This window comes from Oncorhynchus mykiss, chromosome 5 (genome assembly GCF_057628025.1).
Source record: "Oncorhynchus mykiss isolate SJ-2025 chromosome 5, ASM5762802v1, whole genome shotgun sequence".
In the NCBI taxonomy this organism is placed as follows: Eukaryota; Metazoa; Chordata; class Actinopteri; order Salmoniformes; family Salmonidae; genus Oncorhynchus; species Oncorhynchus mykiss.
In genome coordinates this window covers 24,033,632-24,058,178 of record NC_143026.1, presented here as the reverse complement: position 1 = coordinate 24,058,178, position 24,547 = coordinate 24,033,632, and the positions used below count along the sequence as shown (strand labels likewise).

At 43.7% G+C, this 24,547-nt stretch overlaps 1 protein-coding gene across 1 annotated transcript; it reads left to right on the top strand.

The window, feature by feature from the left end:
- Positions 1-2,105: 2,105 nt before the first annotated feature.
- LOC110523461 (3-hydroxy-3-methylglutaryl-coenzyme A reductase) lies at positions 2,106-24,215 on the top strand. Its single transcript, XM_021602157.3, has 19 exons — positions 2,106-2,233; positions 2,803-3,004; positions 3,176-3,287; positions 3,423-3,510; positions 8,076-8,160; positions 10,074-10,286; positions 10,448-10,567; positions 10,686-10,846; positions 11,201-11,460; positions 11,590-11,795; positions 16,838-17,032; positions 17,150-17,308; positions 17,413-17,570; positions 17,828-17,933; positions 18,133-18,303; positions 22,045-22,185; positions 22,289-22,447; positions 22,517-22,671; positions 22,845-24,215. The coding sequence occupies exons 2-19, from the start codon at positions 2,840-2,842 to the stop codon at positions 22,897-22,899; spliced, it is 2,709 nt and encodes a 902-aa protein (XP_021457832.3). The 5' UTR covers positions 2,106-2,233; positions 2,803-2,839; the 3' UTR covers positions 22,900-24,215.
- Positions 24,216-24,547: the final 332 nt, after the last annotated feature.

Genomic DNA, 24,547 nt, shown 5'->3' with positions numbered 1-24,547 from the left:
TTCTAATAATCATAATCTTTTCCTCAAAGAAGTTCATGAATTTATCACTGCTAAAGTGAAAGTCATCCTCTCTTGGGGAATGCTGCTTTTTAGTTAGCTTTGCGACAGTATCAAAAAGGAATTTCGGATTGTTCTTATTTTCCTCAATTAAGTTAGAAAAATAGGATGATCGAGCAGCAGTAAGGGCTCTTCGGTACTGCACAGTACTGTCTTTCCAAGCTAGTCGGAAGACTTCCAGTTTGGTGTGGCGCCATTTCCGTTCCAATTTTCTGGAAGCTTGCTTCAGAGCTCGGGTATTTTCTGTGTACCAGGGAGCCAGTTTCTTATGAGAAATGTTTTTAGTTTTTAGGGGTGCAACTGCATCTAGGGTATTGCGCAAGGTTAAGTTGAGTTCCTCAGTTAGGTGGTTAACTGATTTTTGTCCTCTGGCGTCCTTGGGTAGGCAGAAGGAGTCTGGAAGGACATCAAGGAATCTTTGTGTTGTCTGTGAATTTATAGCACGACTTTTGATGATCCTTGGTTGGGGTCTGAGCAGATTATTTGTTGCAATTGCAAACGTAATAAAATGGTGGTCCGATAGTCCAGGATTATGAGGAAAAACATTAAGATCCACAACATTTATTCCATGGGACAAAACTAAGTCCAGCGTATGACTGTGACAGTGAGTGGGTCCAGAGACATGTTGGACAAAACCCACTGAGTCGATGATGGCTCCGAAAGCCTTTTGGAGTGGGTCTGTGGACTTTTCCATGTGAATATTAAAGTCACCAAAGATTAGAATATTATCCGCTATGACTACAAGGTCCGATAGGAATTCAGGGAACTCAGTGAGGAACGCTGTATATGGCCCAGGAGGCCTGTAAACAGTAGCTATAAAAAGTGATTGAGTAGGCTGCATAGATTTCATGACTAGAAGCTCAAAAGACGAAAACGTCATTTTTTTTTTTGTAAATTGAAATTTGCTATCGTAAATGTTAGCAACACCTCCGCCTTTGCGGGATGCACGGGGGATATGGTCACTAGTGTAGCCAGGAGGTGAGGCCTCATTTAACACAGTAAATTCATCAGGCTTAAGCCATGTTTCAGTCAGGCCAATCACATCAAGATTATGATCAGTGATTAGTTCATTGACTATAATTGCCTTTGAAGTAAGGGATCTAACATTAAGTAGCCCTATTTTGAGATGTGAGGTATCATGATCTCTTTCAATAATGACAGGAATGGAGGTGGTCTTTATCCTAGTGAGATTGCTAAGGCGAACACCGCCATGTTTAGTTTTGCCCAACCTAGGTCGAGGCACAGACACGGTCTCAATGGTGATAGCTGAGCTGACTACACTGACTGTGCTAGTGGCAGACTCCACTATGCTGGCAGGCTGGCTAACAGCCTGCTGCCTGGCCTGCACCCTATTTCATTGTGGAGCTAGTATAATGGAAACAATGGTCCCAATACTGCTAATTTCAATTTAAATCAAGCACACCTAAAAATATTTTCAGGTGACCTATATCTGATAATAAGAGCAAATAGAGCTCCAACAGGGATCAAGTGGTGTAACATTAAGACAGACTGGAGAAATGTTTGCAAAACTTCTCACTTCAGGGCCTTTGTCTGTGTCACAGGCTTTGACAATCAGCTTGCCAGAAAACATGCACATGATCAATACCACACAATGATATGAGTTTGTAAAACATAAGGTGGATGCTCTGCTCAACATGATACATTTTGATTCAAAGGTACAAAACAGTTAATATTTACGTTGTATTCGGAAAGTATTACCCTTCCCTTTTCCACATTTTGTTACGTTACAGCTTTATTGTAGAATGTATTAAATACATTTTCCCTCATCGATCTACACACAATACCCCATAATGACAAACCGAAAACAGGTTTATAAAACGTTTTAAATAAAAAACATACACCTTACACCTTATTTACATAAATCTTCAGACTTATGCTGCGTTCATGTGCTAGTTGGAACTTTAGACTTGCTAACAGTTTGTGGTTATATATGTGCCGCGTTCATGGATTCAGCAAGTGGGACATTTCCTTGTTCCGACAACATGTGAAGGCGGCACTACTCTGAGCTAAGGCCTCACGTTTTAACCACGCCCACCATTTGACGCAGTAACCAGACGATTTCCTCTTTCGCCATTTTTTGTGAGCGGATTACATCAGACAACTAGCCGTGTGCCTGTGGATGGGTCAATTGGACGTACACGACTCTTAAATGAAGGTACTTTTTTTTGTTGTTGCTCTTACTTGTAAGCGATTAAGTTCAAATTACTTTTATGTTGTGAGTGGTTGATCTTATAATAGCGTGGCATAAAATGACCTTGATCTCGAGTGATTCGAGACATTCGCAGTCACACTGGATTTGGGCTGGAAGTGACAGCAAGCTAACGATGCTGCTGCTAACTACTACTAGTTAACTTACCATACTGTCAGATACGCAAGTTAATGAACGATGTAGTGAGATATGTCAGCTATTGCTGACAGCTACGTAATGGTGGTCACAGCTAGTTAGCTAGAGTTTGCTATTTGTATTGTTTACTAGTTACTGTAGCTAACGTTATCTCCTTTGCTAGCTAGCTATGTTATTAGTCTTGCCTAGTCATAACTCATAAAGCTAAGGTTAGCCAAGCGGTGGGTGTGTTCTTTCTGTCAGTCTTGTTTTGAAACATGTTAATTAACAAGGTTAGGGGGTTCGTTTTTTAAAGGTAAGTCACTCAGTGACCAAGGTGTGTGTGTGTGTGTGTGTGAGAGAGAGAGTGACAATGTTACTTTTTCGCCGTGCTTCCCCAGTGACCCCAGCCAGGTGTTAACCCGGTGTGTATCCACCATGTTGAATGGGGTGTTCAGGCTGCATGGCCTGATGGTGGCGTCTCACCCCTGGGAGGTGATTGTGGGCACCATTGCCCTGACTGTCTGTCTCATGTCCATGAACAACCTGGCCACTAGCGACCAGATCTGCAGCTGGAGCAATGGCTGTCCCAAACTACAGGAGGTGAGCTGGCCTGGCACACAATAGAAAGTGGACCCTCTAGGACAATTATTACGTTTTATTCTATTCTACCAAGATTAGTGTTGCATCTTAAAGCTGCTGTGACACCACCACAGCAAAGACATCTGTCATGTTTGGAAAGAATATGAAATAGAATACTTTCTCCTTCTACAGAGAATCCTAAACAGTGATGTAATCATTTTAACGGTGACACGCTGCATGGCCATCGTGTACATCTACTTTCAGTTCCAGAACCTTCGCCAGCTGGGCTCCAAGTACATCCTTGGTAAGTCTCATTTCACAAGAACTGTAACAATACAAACATCTATTGTCTTGTGTACATTCACATGTAACTAACACCCACCTGATGATGTATGTTATGATTGTTAATATGAAATGGTCTGTTCTGTGTTGCCTCTAGGTATAGCAGGTTTTTTCACAGTATTCTCCAGCTTTGTCTTCAGCACCGTGGTCATTCACTTCCTGGGGAAAGAGTTGACAGGCCTAAAGTAAGCAACCTCTTACTTGACTCGCCTAACCGTCTTTGAGAATAACTTTTCCAGATGTGAGATGCGCAACACCTCACAATATTCTGGCCTATTTTATTTTGTTATATTACATAATGTTTTTTACTATAAAATATGATACATTTTTGACCTATATCTGATATTTTCCTCTGCAAAAGAAAAGATACCCGATATTTAAAATTATAGTGTCCTTTTAAGCATTCTAGTACAGTTTAATAGTTAACCCACACGGACACAGCGGTCTAAGGCACGGTATCTCAGTGCAAGAGGCGTCACTACAGTCCTTGGTTCGAATCAAGGCTGTATCACATCTGGCCGTGATTGGGAGTCCCATAGGGCGGTGCACAATTGACCCAGCGTTGTCCGGGTTTGGCCAGGGTAGGCCATCATTATAAATAACATTTTTTTTTCTTAACTGACATGCCTAGTTAAATAAAGGTTACACACACACCACACTGACCAAAACATTATTTTGTTTGCATTTATGTATGTTCCCATTACTAGTAAAACATAATCAAAACCTATTTCTTTCACTTACTTGCTGTGCTGTTTCGTTGTTTAGTCGTTTCGTCGTTTCATTCTCAACCTGGATTTCTATTGAACGCCGTTTGGGTCTTTGCGTGTCAAAAAATAAAACAATGACCAGTAGAAAACATTATTTGTTATTTTTGCAAAAAATAAGCTTGTTGACCAATCAGGACCTAAATATGACTGCACGTTTCATAATAATTTAACGAGTTAATACTTTTTTTAGATAGTGTAATCAATATCACTTGTATTTCATGTCACAACGATTAATCGATACGTATGCTATGATGCTGGTAAAGTTGTCTCGCGCAACTACAGTGCTGGTCGTGTGTGTGTGTGTGTGTGTGTGTGTGTGTGTGTGTGTGTATATGTATACTGTTCAAAAAAATAAAGGGAACACTAAAATAACAGATCCTAGATCTGAATGAATGAAATATTCTTATTAAATACTTTTTTTCTTTACAAAGTTGAATGTGCTGACAACAAAATCACACAAAAATGATCAATGGAAATCAAATTTATCAACCCATGGAGGTCTGGATTTGGAGTCACACTCAAAATTAAAGTGGAAAACCACACTACAGGCTGATCCAACTTTGATGTAATGTCCTTAAAACAAGTCAAAATGAGGCTCAGTAGTGTGTGTGGCCTCCACGTGCTTGTATGACCTCCCTACAACGCCTGGGCATGCTCCTGATGAGGTGGCGGATGGTCTCCTGAGGGATCTCCTCCCAGACCTGGACTAAAGCATGCGCCAACTCCTGGACAGTCTGTGGTGCAACGTGGCATTGGTGGATGGAGCGAGACATGATGTCTCAGATGTGCTCAATTGGATTCAGGTCTGGGGAACGGGCGGGCCAGTCCATAGCACCAATGCCTTCCTCTTGCAGGAACTGCTGACACACTCCAGCCACATGAGGTCTAGCATTGTCTTGCATTAGGAGGAACCCAGGGCCAACCGCACCAGCATATGGTCTCACAACGGGTCTGAGGATCTCATCTCGGTACCTAATGGCAGTCAGGCTACCTCTGGCGAGCACATGGAGGGCTGTGCGGCCCCCCAAAGAAATGCCACCCCACACCATGACTGACCCACCGCCAAACCGGTCATGCTGGAGGATGTTGCAGGCAGCAGAACGTTCTCCACGGCGTCTCCAGACTCTGTCACATCTGTCACATGTGCTCAGTGTGAACCTGCTTTCATCTGTGAAGAGCACAGGGCGCCAGTGGCGAATTGGCCAATCTTGGTGTTCTCTAGCAAATGCCAAACGTCCTGCACGGTGTTGGGCTGTAAGCACAACCCCCACCTGTGGACGTCGGGCCCTCATACCACCCTCATGGAGTCTGTTTCTATCCGTTTGAGCAGACACATGCACATTTGTGGCCTGCTGGAGGTCATTTTGCAGGGCTCTGGCAGTGCTCCTCCTGCTCCTCCTTGCACAAAAGCGGAGGTAGCAGTCCTGCTGCTGGGTTGTTGCCCTCCTACGGCCTCCTCCACGTCTCCTGATGTACTGGCCTGTCTCCTGGTAGCGCCTCCATGCTCTGGGCACTACGCTGACAGACACAGCAAACCTTCTTGCCACAGCTCGCATTGATGTGCCATCCTGGATGAGCTGCCCTAGCTGAGCCACTTGTGTGGGTTGTAGACTCCGTCTCATGCTACCACTAGAGTGAAAGCACCGCCAGCATTCAAAAGTGACCAAAACATCAGCCAGGAAGCATAGGAACTGAGAAGTGGTCTGTGGTCACCTCCTGCAGAACCACTCCTTTATTGGGGGTGTCTTGCTAATTGCCTATAATTTCCACCTGTTGTCTATTCCATTTGCACAACAGCATGTGACATTTATTGTCAATCAGTGTTGCTTCCTAAGTGGACAGTTTGATTTCACAGAAGTGCGATTGACTTGGAGTTACATTGTGTTGTTTAAGTGTTCCCTTTATTTTTTTAAGCAGTGTGTATATATAAGCTAGCTTGCTAGCTCATGGATGCAAAACATCTGTTTCAGTAGCTCTAGTTAGCTAGCTAACATTTAAAATAACTCTAATTTATAAGACAGTTTTTAGTTGATTAATTGTGGTCGGGCCCATCTATGTGAAGCTAGCCACAATAAGGATTAGCCACAATAGTGGACTTTGCGGTTAGCCATCATAATAAATGTATTGCATAATTCTGCTATTTTTATTAATTTGCATTGCTGTCAATTACACTTTTATTTTGAAGGAAAACCGCAAATTCCTCTATTTTGCCTAATCCTTATTGTGGCTAGCTTCACAACACAACCAATTCCGGTCTAGCCTCACTAGCCAGATGAAGTTACCTGGATGCTTATAACGTTAGCTTTGGGCAACAGGATTAATTAGATGGCTAGCCATTTTTTTCATGAACTGAAGTGGCAACCTAGCTAATACTTACACGGATTCCTAAATCATTGCTAAGAATAATGAAAATTGGTGCAGTTTCTACTGGTCATTGTTTTCAGGCTGGTTGTATTGCTGCTAGCTACGCACCAAGCTAAAGCTAGCTACCCCAGAAGTTGCGTTTGAACAAATTATAACAAGTATTTTTTGACATGTAAAGACCCAAGTGGCGTTCCATAGTATGTATGTCTTGAAGCTAATAGCAGCGACGCTATTACTGTGTAACTGCCGTAGGGCAACATCTGAAAAATAGCTCACATGGTAGTTAGTGTGTACTGGTGCTCGACCAGTCGACGAAAGCCAACTAATTAATTTAATTATATTGGCTTTAATGGATTTCGCATTTTGAGTTATCGCGCTGAAAATGTCCTACTCTTTCAAATGACTGCTTGATCCACACAGCAGACTTTGTGGGCTAGGTTATGAATGCTGTGTTGCACGTGTAGCACAATACTTACGTACGTAGGTACGTCAGCTTTGACATCGGTTTTGCACATCGGCGTTAAACTAAACATGGGCCGATACCGATGTTTGCATTTTTAGCAAATATCGTCCGATTCCGATATGTTCACCGATATTAATTTTTTTATTTTATTCATTTATTTTTTTATTTATATCGTGCATCCCTACTATTAAATTGGTGTGTCATGACTGGTAAGTGCTCAGGAAATGAGTGTGTCTTGTCTGCTAAATTAACAAAACAAGGCTATTCCATAGGCTTCTATAAGAAACTCCACTGCTGAGGTTACTACCTTTTTGGAGATTGTTTTACAATATATAATATAACCAGTTGATTTTAAGGTTTCAGTAAATTGATCTTAAATGGCGCTTGTTTTTATTGATATTGTTGGGCAATTAGAATTGATTTGTAATAGTTATTATAAATTAGCCATTATTGCGCACTGTTGGCATATACACTAAACAAAAATATAAATGCAACATGTAAAGTGCTGGCTCCATGTTTCATGAGCTGAAATAAAAGATCCCAGGAAGGTGTATTTCTCTCAAATGTTGTTCACAAATTTGTTTACATCCCTGTTGGTGAGCATTTATCCTTTGCCAAGATAAGACAGCCACCTGACAGGTGTGGCATATCAAGAAGCTGATTAAAATGGCATGATCATTACACTGGTGCACCTTGTGCTGGGGACAATAACAATAACAGGATAATGAACACAATTGCATTTTATCGATCTCAGTTTGAATGCCAAAAGTAACATGACGAGATCCTGATGCCCATTTTGAGGGCCTTTTTTTAAAGGTATGTGACCAACCGATGCATATCTTTATTCCCAGTCATGTGTAATCCATAGATTAGGGCCTAATTAATTAAATTAAATTGACTGATTTCCTCAAATGAACTAACTCTGTAAAATCAATTAAATTGTTGCGTTTATAGTTTTGTTCAGAATATATACATGCGCACCCATTTTTTTCACAGTGTGGGCATTGTTCTAAAAATACCCGATTTATTATTATTTTTTGAGTACTCTGAAAAAAAGTAAAGTGAGGACTCGAACAGTCAAATCCCAGTCCTTAAACTTGTCTTACATGTTATCCAGAACTTCTTTATGAAATGTAACTGTGTTTTCTCTCCTCAGTGAAGCTCTGCCATTCTTCCTGCTCCTCATTGACCTATCCAAGGCCTGTACCCTGGCCAAGTTTGCCCTTAGCTCCAACTCACAGGTAAGCAACCTCTCTCAGTGCCTTCCACAGAGTATATAAAACACTAATACAGTGCCTTGCGAAAGTATTCGGCCCGCTTGAACTTTGCGACCTTTTGCCACATTTCAGGCTTCAAACATAAAGATATAAAACTGTATTTTTTTGTGAAGAATCAACAACAAGTGGGACACAATCATGAAGTGGAACGACATTTATTGGATATTTCAAACTTTAACAAATCAAATACTGAAATTGGGCGTGCAAAATTATTCAGCCCCCTTAAGTTAATACTTTGTAGCGCCACCTTTTGCTGCGATTACAGCTGTAAGTTGCTTGGGGTATGTCTCTATCAGTTTTGCACATCGAGAGACTGACATTTTTTCCCATTCCTCCTTGCAAAACAGCTCGAGCTCAGTGAGGTTGGATGGAGAGCATTTGTGAACAGCAGTTTTCAGTTCTTTCCACAGATTCTCGATTGGATTCAGGTCTGGACTTTGACTTGGCCATTCTAACACCTGGATATGTTTATTTTTGAACCATTCCATTGTAGATTTTGCTTTATGTTTTGGATCATTGTCTTGTTGGAAGACAAATCTCCGTCCCAGTCTCAGGTCTTTTGAAGACTCCATCAGGTTTTCTTCCAGAATGGTCCTGTATTTGGCTCCATCCATCTTCCCATCAATTTTAACCATCTTCCCTGTCCCTGCTGAAGAAAAGCAGGCCCAAACCATGATGCTGCCACCACCATGTTTGACAGTGGGGATGGTGTGTTCAGAGTGATGAGCTGTGTTGCTTTTACACCAAACATAACGTTTTGCATTGTTGCCAAAAAGTTCAATTTTGGTTTCATCTGACCAGAGCACCTTCTTCCACATGTTTGGTGTGTCTCCCAGGTGGCTTGTGGCAAACTTTAAACGACACTTCTTATGGATATCTTTAAGAAATGGCTTTCTTCTTGCCACTCTTCCATAAAGGCCAGATTTGTGCAATATACGACTGATTGTTGTCCTATGGACAGAGTCTCCCACCTCAGCTGTAGATCTCTGCAGTTCATCCAGAGTGATCATGGGCCTCTTGGCTGCATCTCTGATCAGTCTTCTCCTTGTATGAGCTGAAAGTTTAGAGGGACGGCCAGGTCTTGGTAGATTTGCAGTGGTCTGATACTCCTTCCATTTCAATATTATCGCTTGCACAGTGCTCCTTGGGATGTTTAAAGCTTGGGAAATCTTTTTGTATCCAAATCCGGCTTTAAACTTCTTCACAACAGTATCTCGGACCTGCCTGGTGTGTTCCTTGTTCTTCATGATGCTCTCTGCGCTTTTAATGGACCTCTGAGACTATCACAGTGCAGGTGCATTTATACGGAGACTTGATTACACACAGGTGGATTGTATTTATCATCATTAGTCATTTAGGTCAACATTGGATCATTCAGAGATCCTCACTGAACTTCTGGAGAGAGTTTGCTGCACTGAAAGTAAAGGGGCTGAATAATTTTGCACGCCCAATTTTTCAGTTTTTGATTTGTTAAAAAAGTTTGAAATATCCAATAAATGTCGTTCCACTTCATGATTGTGTCCCACTTGTTGTTGATTCTTCACAAAAAAATACAGTTGTATATCTTTATGTTTGAAGCCTGAAATGTGGTAAAAGGTCGCAAAGTTCAAGGGGGCCGAATACTTTCGCAAGGCACTGTATATGTATGCCAATAAATAATATTGGGACTCAGCTGTTGTCTCAAGAAACAGTGGCTGGCTACTGGCATTTTTGGAGTAACTCACTATTATCATAGCTTTTCTGATGTGAGACTTCTGAACTAACATTTATGCAGGAGCTGCACTCTTGACCAGCGGAACAGAGATTCTTTAAATCAATGGGATTTAGTCGTTTATGTAAAGGGAAACACTAACCTATATGTGTGTTTTTCTATATAGGAGGAGGTGAGAGAGAACATCTCTCAGGGCATGGCTATCCTGGGTCCTACCTTCACCCTGGATGCCTTGGTGGAGTGTCTGGTCATTGGAGTGGGCACCATGTCAGGTGTGCGTCAGCTGGAGATGATGTGTTGTTTCGGCTGCATGTCTGTCCTGGCCAACTACTTTGTCTTCATGACCTTCTTCCCTGCCTGCGTCTCCCTGGTCCTCGAGGTAAGGATGGGCACAGGAATAAAGATTCTGAGGTGTGTGTCTGAAATTTTGTGTGTCTGTTCTCTCTGGTTTTTAAGATAAGAGTTGGCATGTGAAGGGAGTGTTTTCAGATGTGTGTGTAACATCTCCTCACCTCTTTGTGTGTGTGTGTGTGTGTGTAGCTCTCCAGGGAGAGCCGCGAGGGCCGTCCCGTCTGGCAGCTGAGTCACTTTGCCCGTGTTATGGCGGAAGAGGAGGACAACAAACCAAACCCTGTTACACAGAGGGTTAAAATAATCATGGTAAAAATTGACCAACCTTAGCACTACCCGAGCCCTTAGTTAACAACCGTAACCCAGACAGTCAAGATCAAATGGAGAAATAACAGCATAAAGAATGTGGTCTCTTCTCTTCCTGTAGTCTCTAGGTCTGGTTCTGGTCCATGCCCACAGTCGTCTGGTGTCAGAGCAGCCAGGTCAGAACCGGACAGTCGTTGGCGCCAGCAGTAGTCTAGCTCTCGATGGGCCTACAGTCCAGAGGATGGACCAAGACTACACTCTCTGGCCGATACCGCTCACCAGGTAACTCATTATATCACCTCTCCCACCTCTGGGTGGTGGACTGGACTATTTCTAGAACATTCTCCCTCTGCCCTTTTGTTCTTGGTGACTCAGCCTCAACTGGGGTGGCAGGTAGCCTAGTGGGTAGAGCGTTGGGCCAGTAACCGAAAGGTTGCTAGATCCAATCCCCGAGCTGATAAGTTAAAAATCTGTCGTTCTGCCCCTGAACAAGGCAGTTAACTCACTGTTCCTAGGCCGTCATTGAAAATAAGAATTTGTTCTTAACTGACTTGCCTAGTTAAATAAATAAAAAAGAAACTGAATCTGTGAAAGCAAAATCTTGGAAAGTTTTTCAGCTCTCTCTTCTCTCGTTAGTATGGAGCTGGAGCAGGTGATAACCCTGGGTCTGGCTCTGCTGCTGGCTGTGAAGTACGTCTTCTTTGAGCCGGCTGAGACAGAGTTGTCCCTAAAGAGCCCCATCTCCACCTCCATCTCCGCCCCTGCACTGAGCCATAAGGGGGCTGAGGACTGCTGCAGGAGGGATCCTGCACCTGCTAAAACATCCCCGACAACCAACAGCACCCCAAACCATTTGGCTAAAACTGATTCTAACATAGCGGCCAAAGAGGAAAGAGGTAAGCTGAGCCAAGGTTATTGTGCTTAATTTGTTTTGAGACTCCTCTGGTTATAAGTTTGTTGGTCTCATTGTTATCTTTCTCCCCTCCACTTTTTTTCTCTCTTACTCACTCTCTTTCTCTCTGTAGTTGAGGTGATTCAACCCCTGGTGGCCTCAATGTTGCAGAACGGTCCCTTCTCTCTGAATGGACCTCTCCCTCAGAGTTTAGGGGACAGTGTGTGTCCCCCACCTCCTTTCTTTACCCCAACTCCAGACACAACTACGTCTCTCCCCAACCCCCCCTCCCAGCCCCGCTCACTGGACCAGTGTCTGTCCATCCTCAGAAACCCTGAGGTGAGCTTCCCCTTTACACAACTGCGCTCAGGATCCAGCACCATACTATGTTAAACACAACTGTATTAAAACACAGAACAACCACTCAACACTTAGAAATATTACCATTCTTTGCTCACAATACTTAAACACGGTTCCTTTTCAGTCAATCAACTTCGGTACAACATACTATGGGGAGTTGCACTATCGTGACTTTGGTTGAAGGATCTACAATCACGCCTGACAAGGCCAATAAAATCTTCACCTCGCTGGAAGTCTCTTCTTCCACAGGTGATAAGCGTGAGGCTCGGATTCATTCCTTAAATGATTCCGCTTTTAAAACAATTGGAACACGAGACTGTTTTGCATTGCGCAAACTGTCCATTATTGGTAGAGCTTGCTCACCCCCTGGACGTTGTGTGCTGAAGTTTGTATGGTTCTCATAAGTTTTCTAATCACAAACAATCAGTTATTCTTCGATGGCTAACGTGACCGAAACAACAAAGGCTAATAAGCCGGGTTTGCGACCATGCCCCAATGTCTGTGATGGTTGTCTTTTATGTCTTGGCTCGGTGCATGCCCTTGATTTTTTTGTGTATGAGACTAGGGGACGGCTGGCACTGTTCCACTACTAGTGGGCGGAGGTTCTCTTGTCAATAGTGTTGGATTCTTTAGGGGTCTTGGTGTTGTTGATAGTGACTTCTTCTCCCGGGTGCCTGTACTTTGTCTGAGTTGCGGCGATGTTTCCGGTCGTTGGTCAGGTCGAATGTCTCCTGGCTCCTATGCACTCTTTCACTGGTTACGTGAGGCTATTCAACAAGTGGGTGAACAAATTATGTGGGTATAGCCCTGCTGCCTGTGTCTGCCTTGGTTAAGCACCGCTTGCCTCTCTTCCCAGAAGGATTTCGGTCCCGGTCGCTTGGTTATTCTGAACGGACTGTGCTGCCGTCAAAGAGGCTAACTTAGACTAAAGGGCCTCCTGGCTAACGTCGTCTAGCATGCATAACTTCCTGTGAATGAAGCTTACTAGTGTCTCCCCAGCTCTTTGGCAACCCCATTCCTATTCTCAATTCCTGGAGTTGGAGGGAGTAGTGAGAGGGGGCTTGCATGCTACTCCTAAGAGGAAGTAGCCTCCGAGCAGCTGCACCGCTCCACAAAAAATGTCTGTGACGACAGTGCCCCTACGTCTTGTTACGGCAAATGGGGTATTACGTCAGCCATTGCCCTCTGTGCCCAGGCTTCATGCAGGTTATACAGAAGCACAATGTATTTTGCAAGCTCGTCCATGTTTAACCTGTTGAGTGTAGGGGGCAGTATTTTGATGTTTGGATGAAAAACATACCCAAATGAAACTGCCTATTTCTCAGGCCCAGAATCTAGAATATGCATATAATTGTCAGATTAGGATAGAAAACACTCTAAAGTTTCCAAAACTGTCAAAATATTGTCTGTGAGTATAACAGAACTGATATTGCAGGCGAAAACCTGAGGAAAATCCAACCAGGAAGTGCTGTTTTTCCTGAAATCTCTCTGTTCCATTTCATGCCTTCCCTCCATTTAAAGGGATATCAACCAGATTTCCTTATGGCTTCCACATGGTGTGAACAGTCTTCAGACATAGTTTCAGGCTTTTATTCTGAAAAATGAGCGAGAACAATCACATCGCGTCAATGGATGGCTGGGTGCCAGCAGAGTTTTGCATGCACAACAGCTTGGAGCAGACATTTTCTCTCACTCTCATATTGAAAAAGCTACGGTCCGGTTGAAATATCGATTATTTATTGTAAAAACAACCTGAGGTTGATTATAAAAAACGTTTGACATGGTAGCGGAGTCGAGGGAACAAGCGGGGTTGGACACGACCATGCTATTATCCTACACACAGAAATTAGCTGTCTTTCTCCAGCTCAGCGCTTTTCATTCCTGGGAATAAGATTCGATTACGAATCGCCCGTCTGTTACCACAGAAGGGGTCAGTTTTTCAGAGAGCCATCTTTCCTATTCCCAGCTAGGCTACAAGGTGCTAAAAAGCTGGAGAGACAATACCTGTCGCCAGTAACCTCCATGATAATGTTTTTTCCCCTGGGTCTATTTTTAATACGTGTGGTCCAGTGCTGGGTGCCAGCCAGGCTTGTTGTGACAACAGTACTGTCAATCGGGCTACATCACTTATTGCTGGAGCCATGGGACCCATTGTGGGTCAGACTTTAGGTAAATCTTTTTTTCAACTCAAGTTCCACAGTGTTCACGGATGTCAAAAGTGTTGTCTCCCGCATGTGAGTTTGATGAAAAGTGTCCCTTCTCCACATTCACACACACTGTTGTCAAGAGTGGTGGTTCTTCATCCATTTCCAATCTCTCCCAGTCCACAAGGTGGCGTCCCGTCCCTTCAGATGGAATGTCACTGGAGGCTCACTGTCTGTGAGTGACGCCAGGGTACAGGCTACAATTTGGTGTATTCATAACAACGTACAGGAACTCAAGTCCTTCTGCTCACCCAACCTAGAATTCCTTACAATCAAATGCCGGCCATATTATCTCCCAAGATAATTCTCGTCAGTTATCGCCACAGCGGTGTACATTCCCCTTCAAGCAGACACCAAGACGGCCCTCAAGGAACTTCACTGGACTCCATGTAAACTGGAAACCATATATCCTGAGGCTGCATTTATTGTAGCTGGTGATTTTAACAAAGCAAATTTGAGAACAAGGCTACCTAAATTTATATCAGCATATTGATTGCGCAGGTGTAATACACTCAATCACTGCTACTCTAACTTCGGCAATGCATACAAAGCCCTCCACTGCCCTCCCTTCGGCAAATCTGACCACGATGCTATCTTGCTCCTACCATCTTATAGGCAGAAACTCAAACACGATGTACCAGTGACTAGAACCATTCAACGCTGGTCTGACCAATCGGAATCCACTCTTCAAGATTGATTAAGCGGACTGGGATATATTCCGGTCAGCCTCAGATAACAACATCAATCTATACGCTGACTCAGTGAGTTTATAAAGAAGTGCATTGGAGATGATGTACCCGCGGTGACTATTAAAACCTACTCTAACCAGAACCTGTGGATGGATGGCGGCATTTGCGCAAAACTGAAAGTGTGAACCACCGCATTTAACCATGGAAAGAGGTCTGGGAATATGGCTGAATATAAACCGTGTAGTTATTCCCTCCACAAGGCAATCAAACAAGCGAAATGCCGGTACAGGGACGAAGTGGAGTCGCACTTCAACGGCTCAGACACGAGACGTATGTGGCAGGGTCTTCAGGAAATTACGGACTACAAAAAGAAAACCGGCTACGTCACGGACACCGACGTCACACTTCCAGACAAACTAAACAGTGCCACCGTCGCGGCCCAATAACAAGGACTGCGCTTCTCCGTGGCCGTCAGCAGCAAGGCTGCTAACCCAGACGGCATCCCTAGCTGCGTCCTCTGAGCATGCGCAGACCCAGCTGGCTGATGTGTTTACGGACATATTCAATCACTCCATTCATTTTCTATGTGTAATTTGTTGTTTAATGGTAAGATACAGGGCTCCCTTGCAAAAGAGACCTTGGTCTCAATGGGACATTGAAAATAAAGGTTAATTAAATAAATAAACATGAGCACACAAAAGGACAAAAGGTGAGTGATGATCCCCTACTTGGGACAGCAGACTATTTTTGTTAATGTAAAACATGATCATATATGAAACAGACCTGTTCTTGTGTTGTGTGCCAAATAGTCCCTATACTGAGACACCTACTAACATTGGGTTAGTAAATATGCAAAGGGTAAAATGTTCCACTGTCTCATTTGTTAATCATCGACCCATACAGACCAACGTTAACAGTGCTATTCCTTTGTATGACACTATAGTGGTAGGCTTGATTACCAACAACGACGAGACGGCCTACAGGGAGAAGGTGAGGGCCCTCGGAGTGTGGTGTCAGGAAAATAACCTCACAATCAATGTCAACAAAACAAAGTAGATGATCGTGGACTTCAGGAAACAGCAGAGGGAGCACCTCTCTATCCACATCGTAGGGACAACAGTGGAGAAGGTGGAAAGTTTTAAGTTCCTGGGTGTACACATCACAGACAAACTGAATTGGTCCACCCACACAGTTTGGTGAAGAAGGCGCAACAGTGGCTATTCAACCTCAGGAGGCTGAAGGAATTTGGCTTGTCACCCAAAACCCTGACAAACTATTACAGATGCACCGTCAAGAGCATCCTGTCGGGCTGTATCATAGCCTGGTACGGCAACTGCAAGGCTCTCCAGAGGGTGGTGAGATCTGCACAATGCATCACTGGGGGCAAACTACCTGCCCTCCAGGAAACCTACACCACCCGATGTCACAGGAAGGCCAAAAAGATCATCAAGGACAACAACCACCCGAGCCATGGCCTGTTCACACCGCTACCATCCAGAAGGCGAGGCCAGTACAGGTGCATCAAAGCTGGGACCGAGAGACTGAAAAAACAGCTTCTATCTCAAGGCCATCAGACTGCTAAACAGCAATCACTAAGTCTGAGAGGCTGCTGCCTCCATTGAGACCCAATCACTGGACACTAATAAATTGATCACTAGTCACTTTAAATAATGCCACTTTAATAATGTTTACATATCTTACATTACTCATATCATATGTGTATATACTGTATTTTATACAATCAATTGTACCTTGCCTATGCTGCTCGTCCATCACTCATCCGTCCATATATTTATATGGACATATTCTCATTCACTCCTTTAGATTTGTGTGTATTAGATAGTTGTTGGGAAATTGTTAGATATTACTGCGCTGTTGGAACTAGAAGCACAAGCATTTCGCTGCACTCGCATTAACATCTGCTAACCATGTGTATGTGACCAATACAATTTTATTAGATTTTTTGCACATTTTTACTCCTGAGCTGACTTAGGCTTGCCATAACAAAGGGGTTGAAAACTTACTGACTCAAAACATTTCAGCTTTTCTCAATTGAATACTTTCTGAAGGCACTGCATGTGTTAATATTGATATGTATTTATAGCTCTCTGACTATGCCTCTTTCCAGTTGGGCGCTCGTTTTCTTAGCAATGCCGAGGTGATGGAGCTGGTGACATCACGAAACATCCTGACTTATAAGCTGGAGGCTGTCATGGAAACACCAGAGAGGGGCGTTGTCATCCGGAGAGAGATGCTATCATCCAAACTACCATCACCCTCTGCCTTGGCCTGTCTTCCTTACAAGGACTATGACTACACTAAGGTAGCCTACTCCATAGGGACTACAACTGAAACAGAAAGTAAGCTTGTTCTGAAATCAACCCAGTAAGGTCTATTGTGGTCCTGCCCTCACCCATCTCATGTCTTCCTCTCTTATCAGGTGATGGGCACCTGCTGTGAGAACGTCATTGGCTACATGCCCGTGCCAGTGGGAGTTGCTGGCCCTCTCCTATTGGATGGGAAGCAGTTCCATGTTCCCATGGCAACGACGGAAGGCTGCCTTGTGGCCAGCACAAACAGAGGATGCCGGGCCATCGCTGTGAGTGTAAAGTATACGTCTATTGTAGTTTAACTGCGAGTGTAGAGTATATGTCTAGCGTGGGTTAACTCTTTGTCTCCTCTAACCTTCCTTTCTCTCTCCAGTTGAGTGGCGGTTGCAGCAGCAGGGTGCTAGCTGACGGTATGACTCGGGGTCCTGTTGTACGGCTGCCCTCAGCGTGCCGGGCTGTAGAGGTCAAGACCTGGCTGGAGACCACAGAGGGCTTCAGGACCATCAAGGATGCCTTTGACCACACCAGCAGGTCAGGGTCAAGGGTTAAAGATCACAGACACCTCAGGGTCAAAAAGATCAATATATAGGTTGGGTCATGTTATAATGATCAGATTATCCAATCATACCTGTAACCTCACCTAATGTGGTTTATAGAACACAACTGACCCTAGGTCGGTGACTGGAGGCAACTTCTAGCTACTCGGATCTCAATGATGGAGTTTAAATTGGCTGTCACATAGTATTGTTCTGTTGTACAGTAGTTGCATATTTGCCTCTGTCTGTTAGGTTTGCCCGTCTGGACAAGCTATTGGTAGGTCTAGCAGGGAGGAACCTCTACATCCGCTTCCAGTCCCACACTGGAGACGCCATGGGCATGAACATGCTCTCTAAGGTCAGACTATGCTCTGTGTGTGTGTGTGTGTGTGACCATTCTAAAAGGTAATACAGTGGAGCAGTAAAGGTGTCCATTTTAGAGAGGCTACATTCTTCAGAGGAATTACTTACTGGTGATTGAATGGACTTCACAGAATAACAAGAATGCTGTTTCTGGTGTCTAATAGCACATATTAACTGTCTCTGTGTGTCTGCAGGGTACAGAGCAGGCAGTGAGCAGGCTCCAGCAGCAGTTCCCTGAGCTCCAGGTTCTAGCGGTGAGCGGAAACTACTGCACTGATAAGAAACCTTCAGCCATGAACTGGATCCTGGGCCGGGGAAAGTCTGCTGTGTGTGAGGTCACCGTCCCCGCCAGGGTGGTCCGAGAGGTAAGTTACAGCTACAACAACCACACTCACACACAACCACACACACACTCACAACCACACACACACACACACACTCACAACCACACACACACACACACTCACAACCACACACACAGATACTAAAATGGAGACACACACACGCTCAAATTTGTTGGTACCCTCCACAAAAAAAAAGCACAATTCTTTCAAACTGTAATTGGCATCCACCATTGTTTATTCCATATTTAATAAAAACCTGACTTTGCTTTCGATTTTATTATTCAACATAATATTGTAAATAATAAAATGGCATGGCCAAAATGGCATGGTAACCTAATATTTTGTTGCACAACCTTTAAAGGCAATCAGTGCAATCAAATGTTTTCTGTAGCTCTCAATGAGACTTCTGCACCTGTTAACAGGTAGTTTGGCCCACTCCTCCTGAGCAAACGGCTCCAGCTGTCTCAGGTTTGATGTGTGTCTTCTGCAGACTGCAAGTTTCAGCTCTTTCCATTGATGTTTGATGGGATTCAGATCAGGACTCATAGGCTACTTCAGAATAGTCCAATGTTTTGTTCTTATCCATTCTTGGGTGCTTTTAGCTGTGTGTTTTGGGTATTTATCCTGTTGGAGGACCCATGACAGTCTTTCTGACACTGGGCAGTACGTGATAGTCTTGATTTCATTGTGACCTGCACAGATTCAAGGCATCCTGTGCCAGGCGCAGCCCCAAAACATAACCGAGCCTCCATGTTTCACTGTAGGTATGGTGTTATTTTATTTGAAAGCTTAATTTTTTCATCTGTGAACATAGATTGTGACTTGCAAAAAAGCTCCAGTTTTGACTCATCTGTCCAAAGGACATTCTCCCAAAAGTGGTCCTCCTGGTTCTTCTTCCATGAAGCCCATTTCACTCAAAAAGCGATGGATGGTGCGATCAGAAACTGACGTACCTTCACCTTGGAGTTCAGCTTGTATCTCTTTGCCAGTTATCCTTGGTTCTTTTTCTACCATTCGCACTATCCTTCTTTGTGGCCGCGCCCAGGGAGCTTTGGTACAGTTCCATGGACCTACAACTTCTTAATAATATTTGCAATTGTTGTCACAGGAACATCAAGCTGCTTGGAGATGGTCTTGTAGCCTTTAACTTTACCATGCTTGGCTATTATTTCTTTCTGATCTCATCAGACAAATCTCTCCTTTGCTTTCTCTGGTCCATGTTCATTCAGTGTGGTGCACACAATGATACCAAACAGCCCAGTGACTACTTTACTCTGGTCCATGTTCAGTGTGGTGACCACAATGATACCAAACAGCACAGTGACTACTTTACTCTGGTCCATGTTCAGTGTGGTGACCACAATGATACCAAACAGCACAGTGACTACTTTACTCTGGTCCATGTTCAGTGTGGTGACCACACTGATACCAAACAGCACAGTGACTACTTTACTCTGGTCCATGTTCAGTGTGGTGACCACAATGATACCAAACAGCACAGTGACTACTTTACTCTGGTCCATGTTCAGTGTGGTGACCACAATGACACCAAACAGCATAGTGACTACTTTACTCTGGTCCATGTTCAGTGTGGTGACCACAATGATACCAAACAGCCCAGTGACTACTTTACTCTGGTCCATGTTCAGTGTGATGCACACAATGACACCAAACAGCACAGTGACTACTTTACTCTGGTCCATGTTCAGTGTGGTGCACACAATGATACCAAACAGCACAGTGACTACTTTACTCTGGTCCATGTTCAGTGTGGTGACTACAATGACACCAAACAGCACAGTGACTACTTTACTCTGGTCCATGTTCAGTGTGGTGACCACAATGACACCAAACAGCACAGTGACTACTTTACTCTGGTCCATGTTCAGTGTGGTGACCACAATGATACCAAACAGCACAGTGACTACTTTACTCTGGTCCATGTTCAGTGTGGTGCACACAATGATACCAAACAGCACAGTGACTACTTTACTCTGGTCCATGTTCAGTGTGGTGACCACAATGACACCAAACAGCACAGTCACTACTTGACTCTGGTCCATGTTCAGTGTGGTGACCACAATGATACCAAACAGCACAGTGACTACTTTACTCTGGTCCATGTTCAGTGTGGTGCACACCATGATACCAAACAGCACAGTGACTACTTTACTCTGGTCCATGTTCAGTGTGGTGACCACAATGATACCAAACAGCACAGTGACTACTTTACTCTGGTCCATGTTCAGTGTGGTGCACACAATGATACCAAACAGCACAGTGACTACTTTACTCTGGTCCATGTTCAGTGTGGTGACCACAATGATACCAAACAGCACAGTGACTACTTTACTCTGGTCCATGTTCAGTGTGGTGCACACAATGATACCAAACAGCACAGTGACTACTTGACTCTGGTCCATGTTCAGTGTGGTGACCACAATGATACCAAACAGCACAGTGACTACTTTACTCTGGTCCATGTTCAGTGTGATGCACACAATGACACCAAACAGCACAGTGACTACTTTACTCTGGTCCATGTTCAGTGTGGTGACCACAATGATACCAAACAGCACAGTGACTACTTTACTCTGGTCCATGTTCAGTGTGGTGCACACCATGATACCAAACAGCACAGTGACTACTTTACTCTGGTCCATGTTCAGTGTGGTGACCACAATGATACCAAACAGCACAGTGACTACTTTACTCTGGTCCATGTTCAGTGTGGTGCACACAATGACACCAAACAGCACAGTGACTACTTTACTCTGGTCCATGTTCAGTGTGGTGCACACAATGATACCAAACAGCACAGTGACTACTTTACTCTGGTCCATGTTCAGTGTGGTGACCACAATGACACCAAACAGCACAGTGACTACTTTACTCTGGTCCATGTTCAGTGTGGTGACCACAATGATACCAAACAGCACAGTGACTACTTTACTCTGGTCCATGTTCAGTGTGGTGACCACAATGACACCAAACAGCACAGTGACTACTTTACTCTGGTCCATGTTCAGTGTGGTGACCACAATGACACCAAACAGCACAGTGACTACTTTACTCTGGTCCATGTTCAGTGTGGTGACCACAATGACACCAAACAGCACAGTTACTACTTTACTCTGGTCCATGTTCAGTGTGATGCACACAATGATACCAAACAGCACAGTGACTACTTTACTCTGGTCCATGTTCAGTGTGGTGACCACAATGACACCAAACAGCACAGTGACTACTTTACTCTGGTCCATGTTCAGTGTGGTGACCACAATGACACCAAACAGCACAGTGACTACTTTTCTCCATTTACATAGGCTTAATCACTGATTACAAGATTGGATACATGTGATTCTAATTAAAGAAACTAATTAGTTTGATATATCACTATAATTGAATTATTTATCTTTTCTAAGGGGTACCAATAAATGTGTCCGTGGCATTTTAGAATATCTCTGTAGAATAAGCAATAATTCATCTCTTTTCACAGCTTCTTTGCTTTATTCTATGACATACCAAATGCATGCAAGTATACAAGTATAATACATGTATCTAATTCCATCCCTCTTCGGGGGGAAGGAAGCATTATTTCAATGAGCTGTAAGGTACCAAGAAATTTGAGCTCGCCTGTACGTTGAGACACAAGGTACATACACACTGAGACATACTGACTTGGAAGAACTGAACATTTTAGACACTACAGTGATTTTTCCCCCTTCCTTTGTTTTGAGATGATGCTCTCTGTCTCTCCAGGTCCTAAAGACCAGTACTACTGCCCTAGTAGAGTTGAACATCAATAAGAATCTAGTGGGCTCAGCCATGGCTGGTAGTATAGGAGGCTTCAATGCTCACGCTGCTAACATCGTAGCTGCCATCTACATTGCCTGTGGACAGGTACTTAAAAAGAAAAGTCTGATCTCCTGAGATTCTGTCTTACCTAAACCAATAAAAATATATTTTTTCCTATATAATCTCCCTCCCCTCTCTCTCTCTCTAGGACCCAGCCCAGACAGTGGGCAGTAGTAACTGTATAACTCTGATGGAGCAAGTGGGTCCTGAAGGAGAGGACCTGTATATCAGCTGTACCATGCCCTCTATAGAACTGGGCACTGTAGGAGGGGGCACCAACCTGGCACCACAACAATCCTGTCTACAGGTACAGTGTGTGTGTGTATTAACCCCTCCAATAAGGGTATGTATTAACCCGTATGCGTGTCCATTGTAGATGCTGGGTGTGCAGGGTGCCAGTCTAACTGGTCCAGGGGATAATGCCCGTCAGTTGGCCAGCGTGGTCTGTGCCACCGTCCTGGCAGGAGAACTGTCTCTGATGTCCGCTCTCGCCGCTGGACACCTCGTACAGAGTCACATGACCCACAACAGGTAAACTACACTACCCATAACCCCCCGACTCACAGTAGGTATACTACACTTAACCCTCATGGCTCACAACTACACTCCAGAGACCTCTTCTAAAAGGGAGAATGCTACTCTGTTCACTCTATTCCTGAAAAAGATTGACTGCTTTACTTTCAATGTTTCTTTTTCCCTCTCAGATCTGAAGCCAATGTGCCACAAATAGCTCAATCCCACTCAGAGGAGGCTGCGTGACAGATACATTACAACCAATCACAATGAGCCCTCTAGTGATAGAGGACCTGCAGTGAATTCTGGGAGCTGGAGGATTAGCCCAGTGTGAGCATGCTCCTTTCATCTCAGAGCATCCAGCCTGCAACAATACATCCTCCTACCCAGAAGATGGCTGCTGTTTATTTATTACAACAGAAATAAAACTGCTAATGGAACAGTTTTGGAAAGGAGTGGTTTGGGCTGGACACTGGGGGAGAAGTACTTCTGTCTGCTGCTAACCTCAGATATCTGACTCGTCACTTGGTTAATACACAGTGCAGAATGGAACTCAAAGGACTCTGTTTATTCACTGTGTGTGCAGTGGGATTGTCTGAATGGAAAAAAAAGATTTTGTATTTTGATTTTTTTTACTTTTTCAAATTCACAAATGTGCCATTGTCTTTAAAATGGCCACCGGAATTATGTGGACAGACTGACCAAGTTGAAATTAGAATTTAATTTGAAGAAGGATTTGGCCTTTAACCTCTGTGTGCACACAGCCACACAACCCCCTATATCATGGACAACAGGTTTGTTGTGATCAAATGCCCTGAAGTAATATATATATTTTTTTAATGGGTACATTCTAGAGGCACACATTCAGTGGATGTGCCGATGATCAGCTTCTTACAGTATCCGGAGAAGTGCCAGGGCAATATGATACTGTAATCTGTGCAGGATTGGGCAGAATGCAACCCAAATCTCCTGACTAAAATGTTGCTAAGGGCGAGATATTTTGCACTAAGTTGCCAAATAGTTGTTTGAGAGGCAAGCCTAGTATTGCTGTAGATCGTTTCGTTTCAAATTAAACCTGCCATACCTCCTGATTTTAATGTATTATTTAATTTGTTGAATTTGTTTTATCGATAATGTTGGATGAAAATGTCAAACCAAGGTGCTAGCTATAATGTGAGTGTACAGTATGATTGAGTGTTCTTGGTCTGAGTATATATGCCTTACACTGCAGTGTTTTGAGGTACCTTTTAATTGGGAATGTGTAAGAAATGGTTTGACGGTCTCTGGGCTTGATTCAATCCGTAGCACTGAAAATCCGAGGTATATTACAACTTGAAATTTGAGCCGACATATGCAGCGTTGAAACATTGCCTTTTAAATTTCAATTTCGCTATTAGTCTGCCTTTTAAATGGTGTCTAAACCACTACAGTTGAGGTTTGGGACTAAAGTTGCATTGCTTCAGCGAGTGTTTAGATGTATGTGGGAATACCGGATGAAACAAAGCCATACAAGTCGCCTTCAATAAACTGCTTTTAAGAGACAACCTTTTCCAATAAATAAAGTTCATGTTTGCTATTTGTTGTAAAGCAGCTATTGATTTGTTGGGATGCTTGGCCTTATGGCAGCATTTCCCAAACTCGGTCCTCGGGGCCCATATTTTGGTTTTTGCACTAACACTACACAGCTGATTCAAATTCTCAAAGCTTGATTAGTTTATTTAAATCAGCTGTGTAGTACGAGGGCAAAAATGTGCACCGCTTGGGAAACCCTGCCGTAGGTTCATTCCAACAAGCCATATGTCAACTGGTTTTCGTCACTACCAGGACTCATTGGCTTTCTGTATAATTATACTGACATTGAGTTTGTAGATGGTGAGAGAAGGAGGGGAAACGA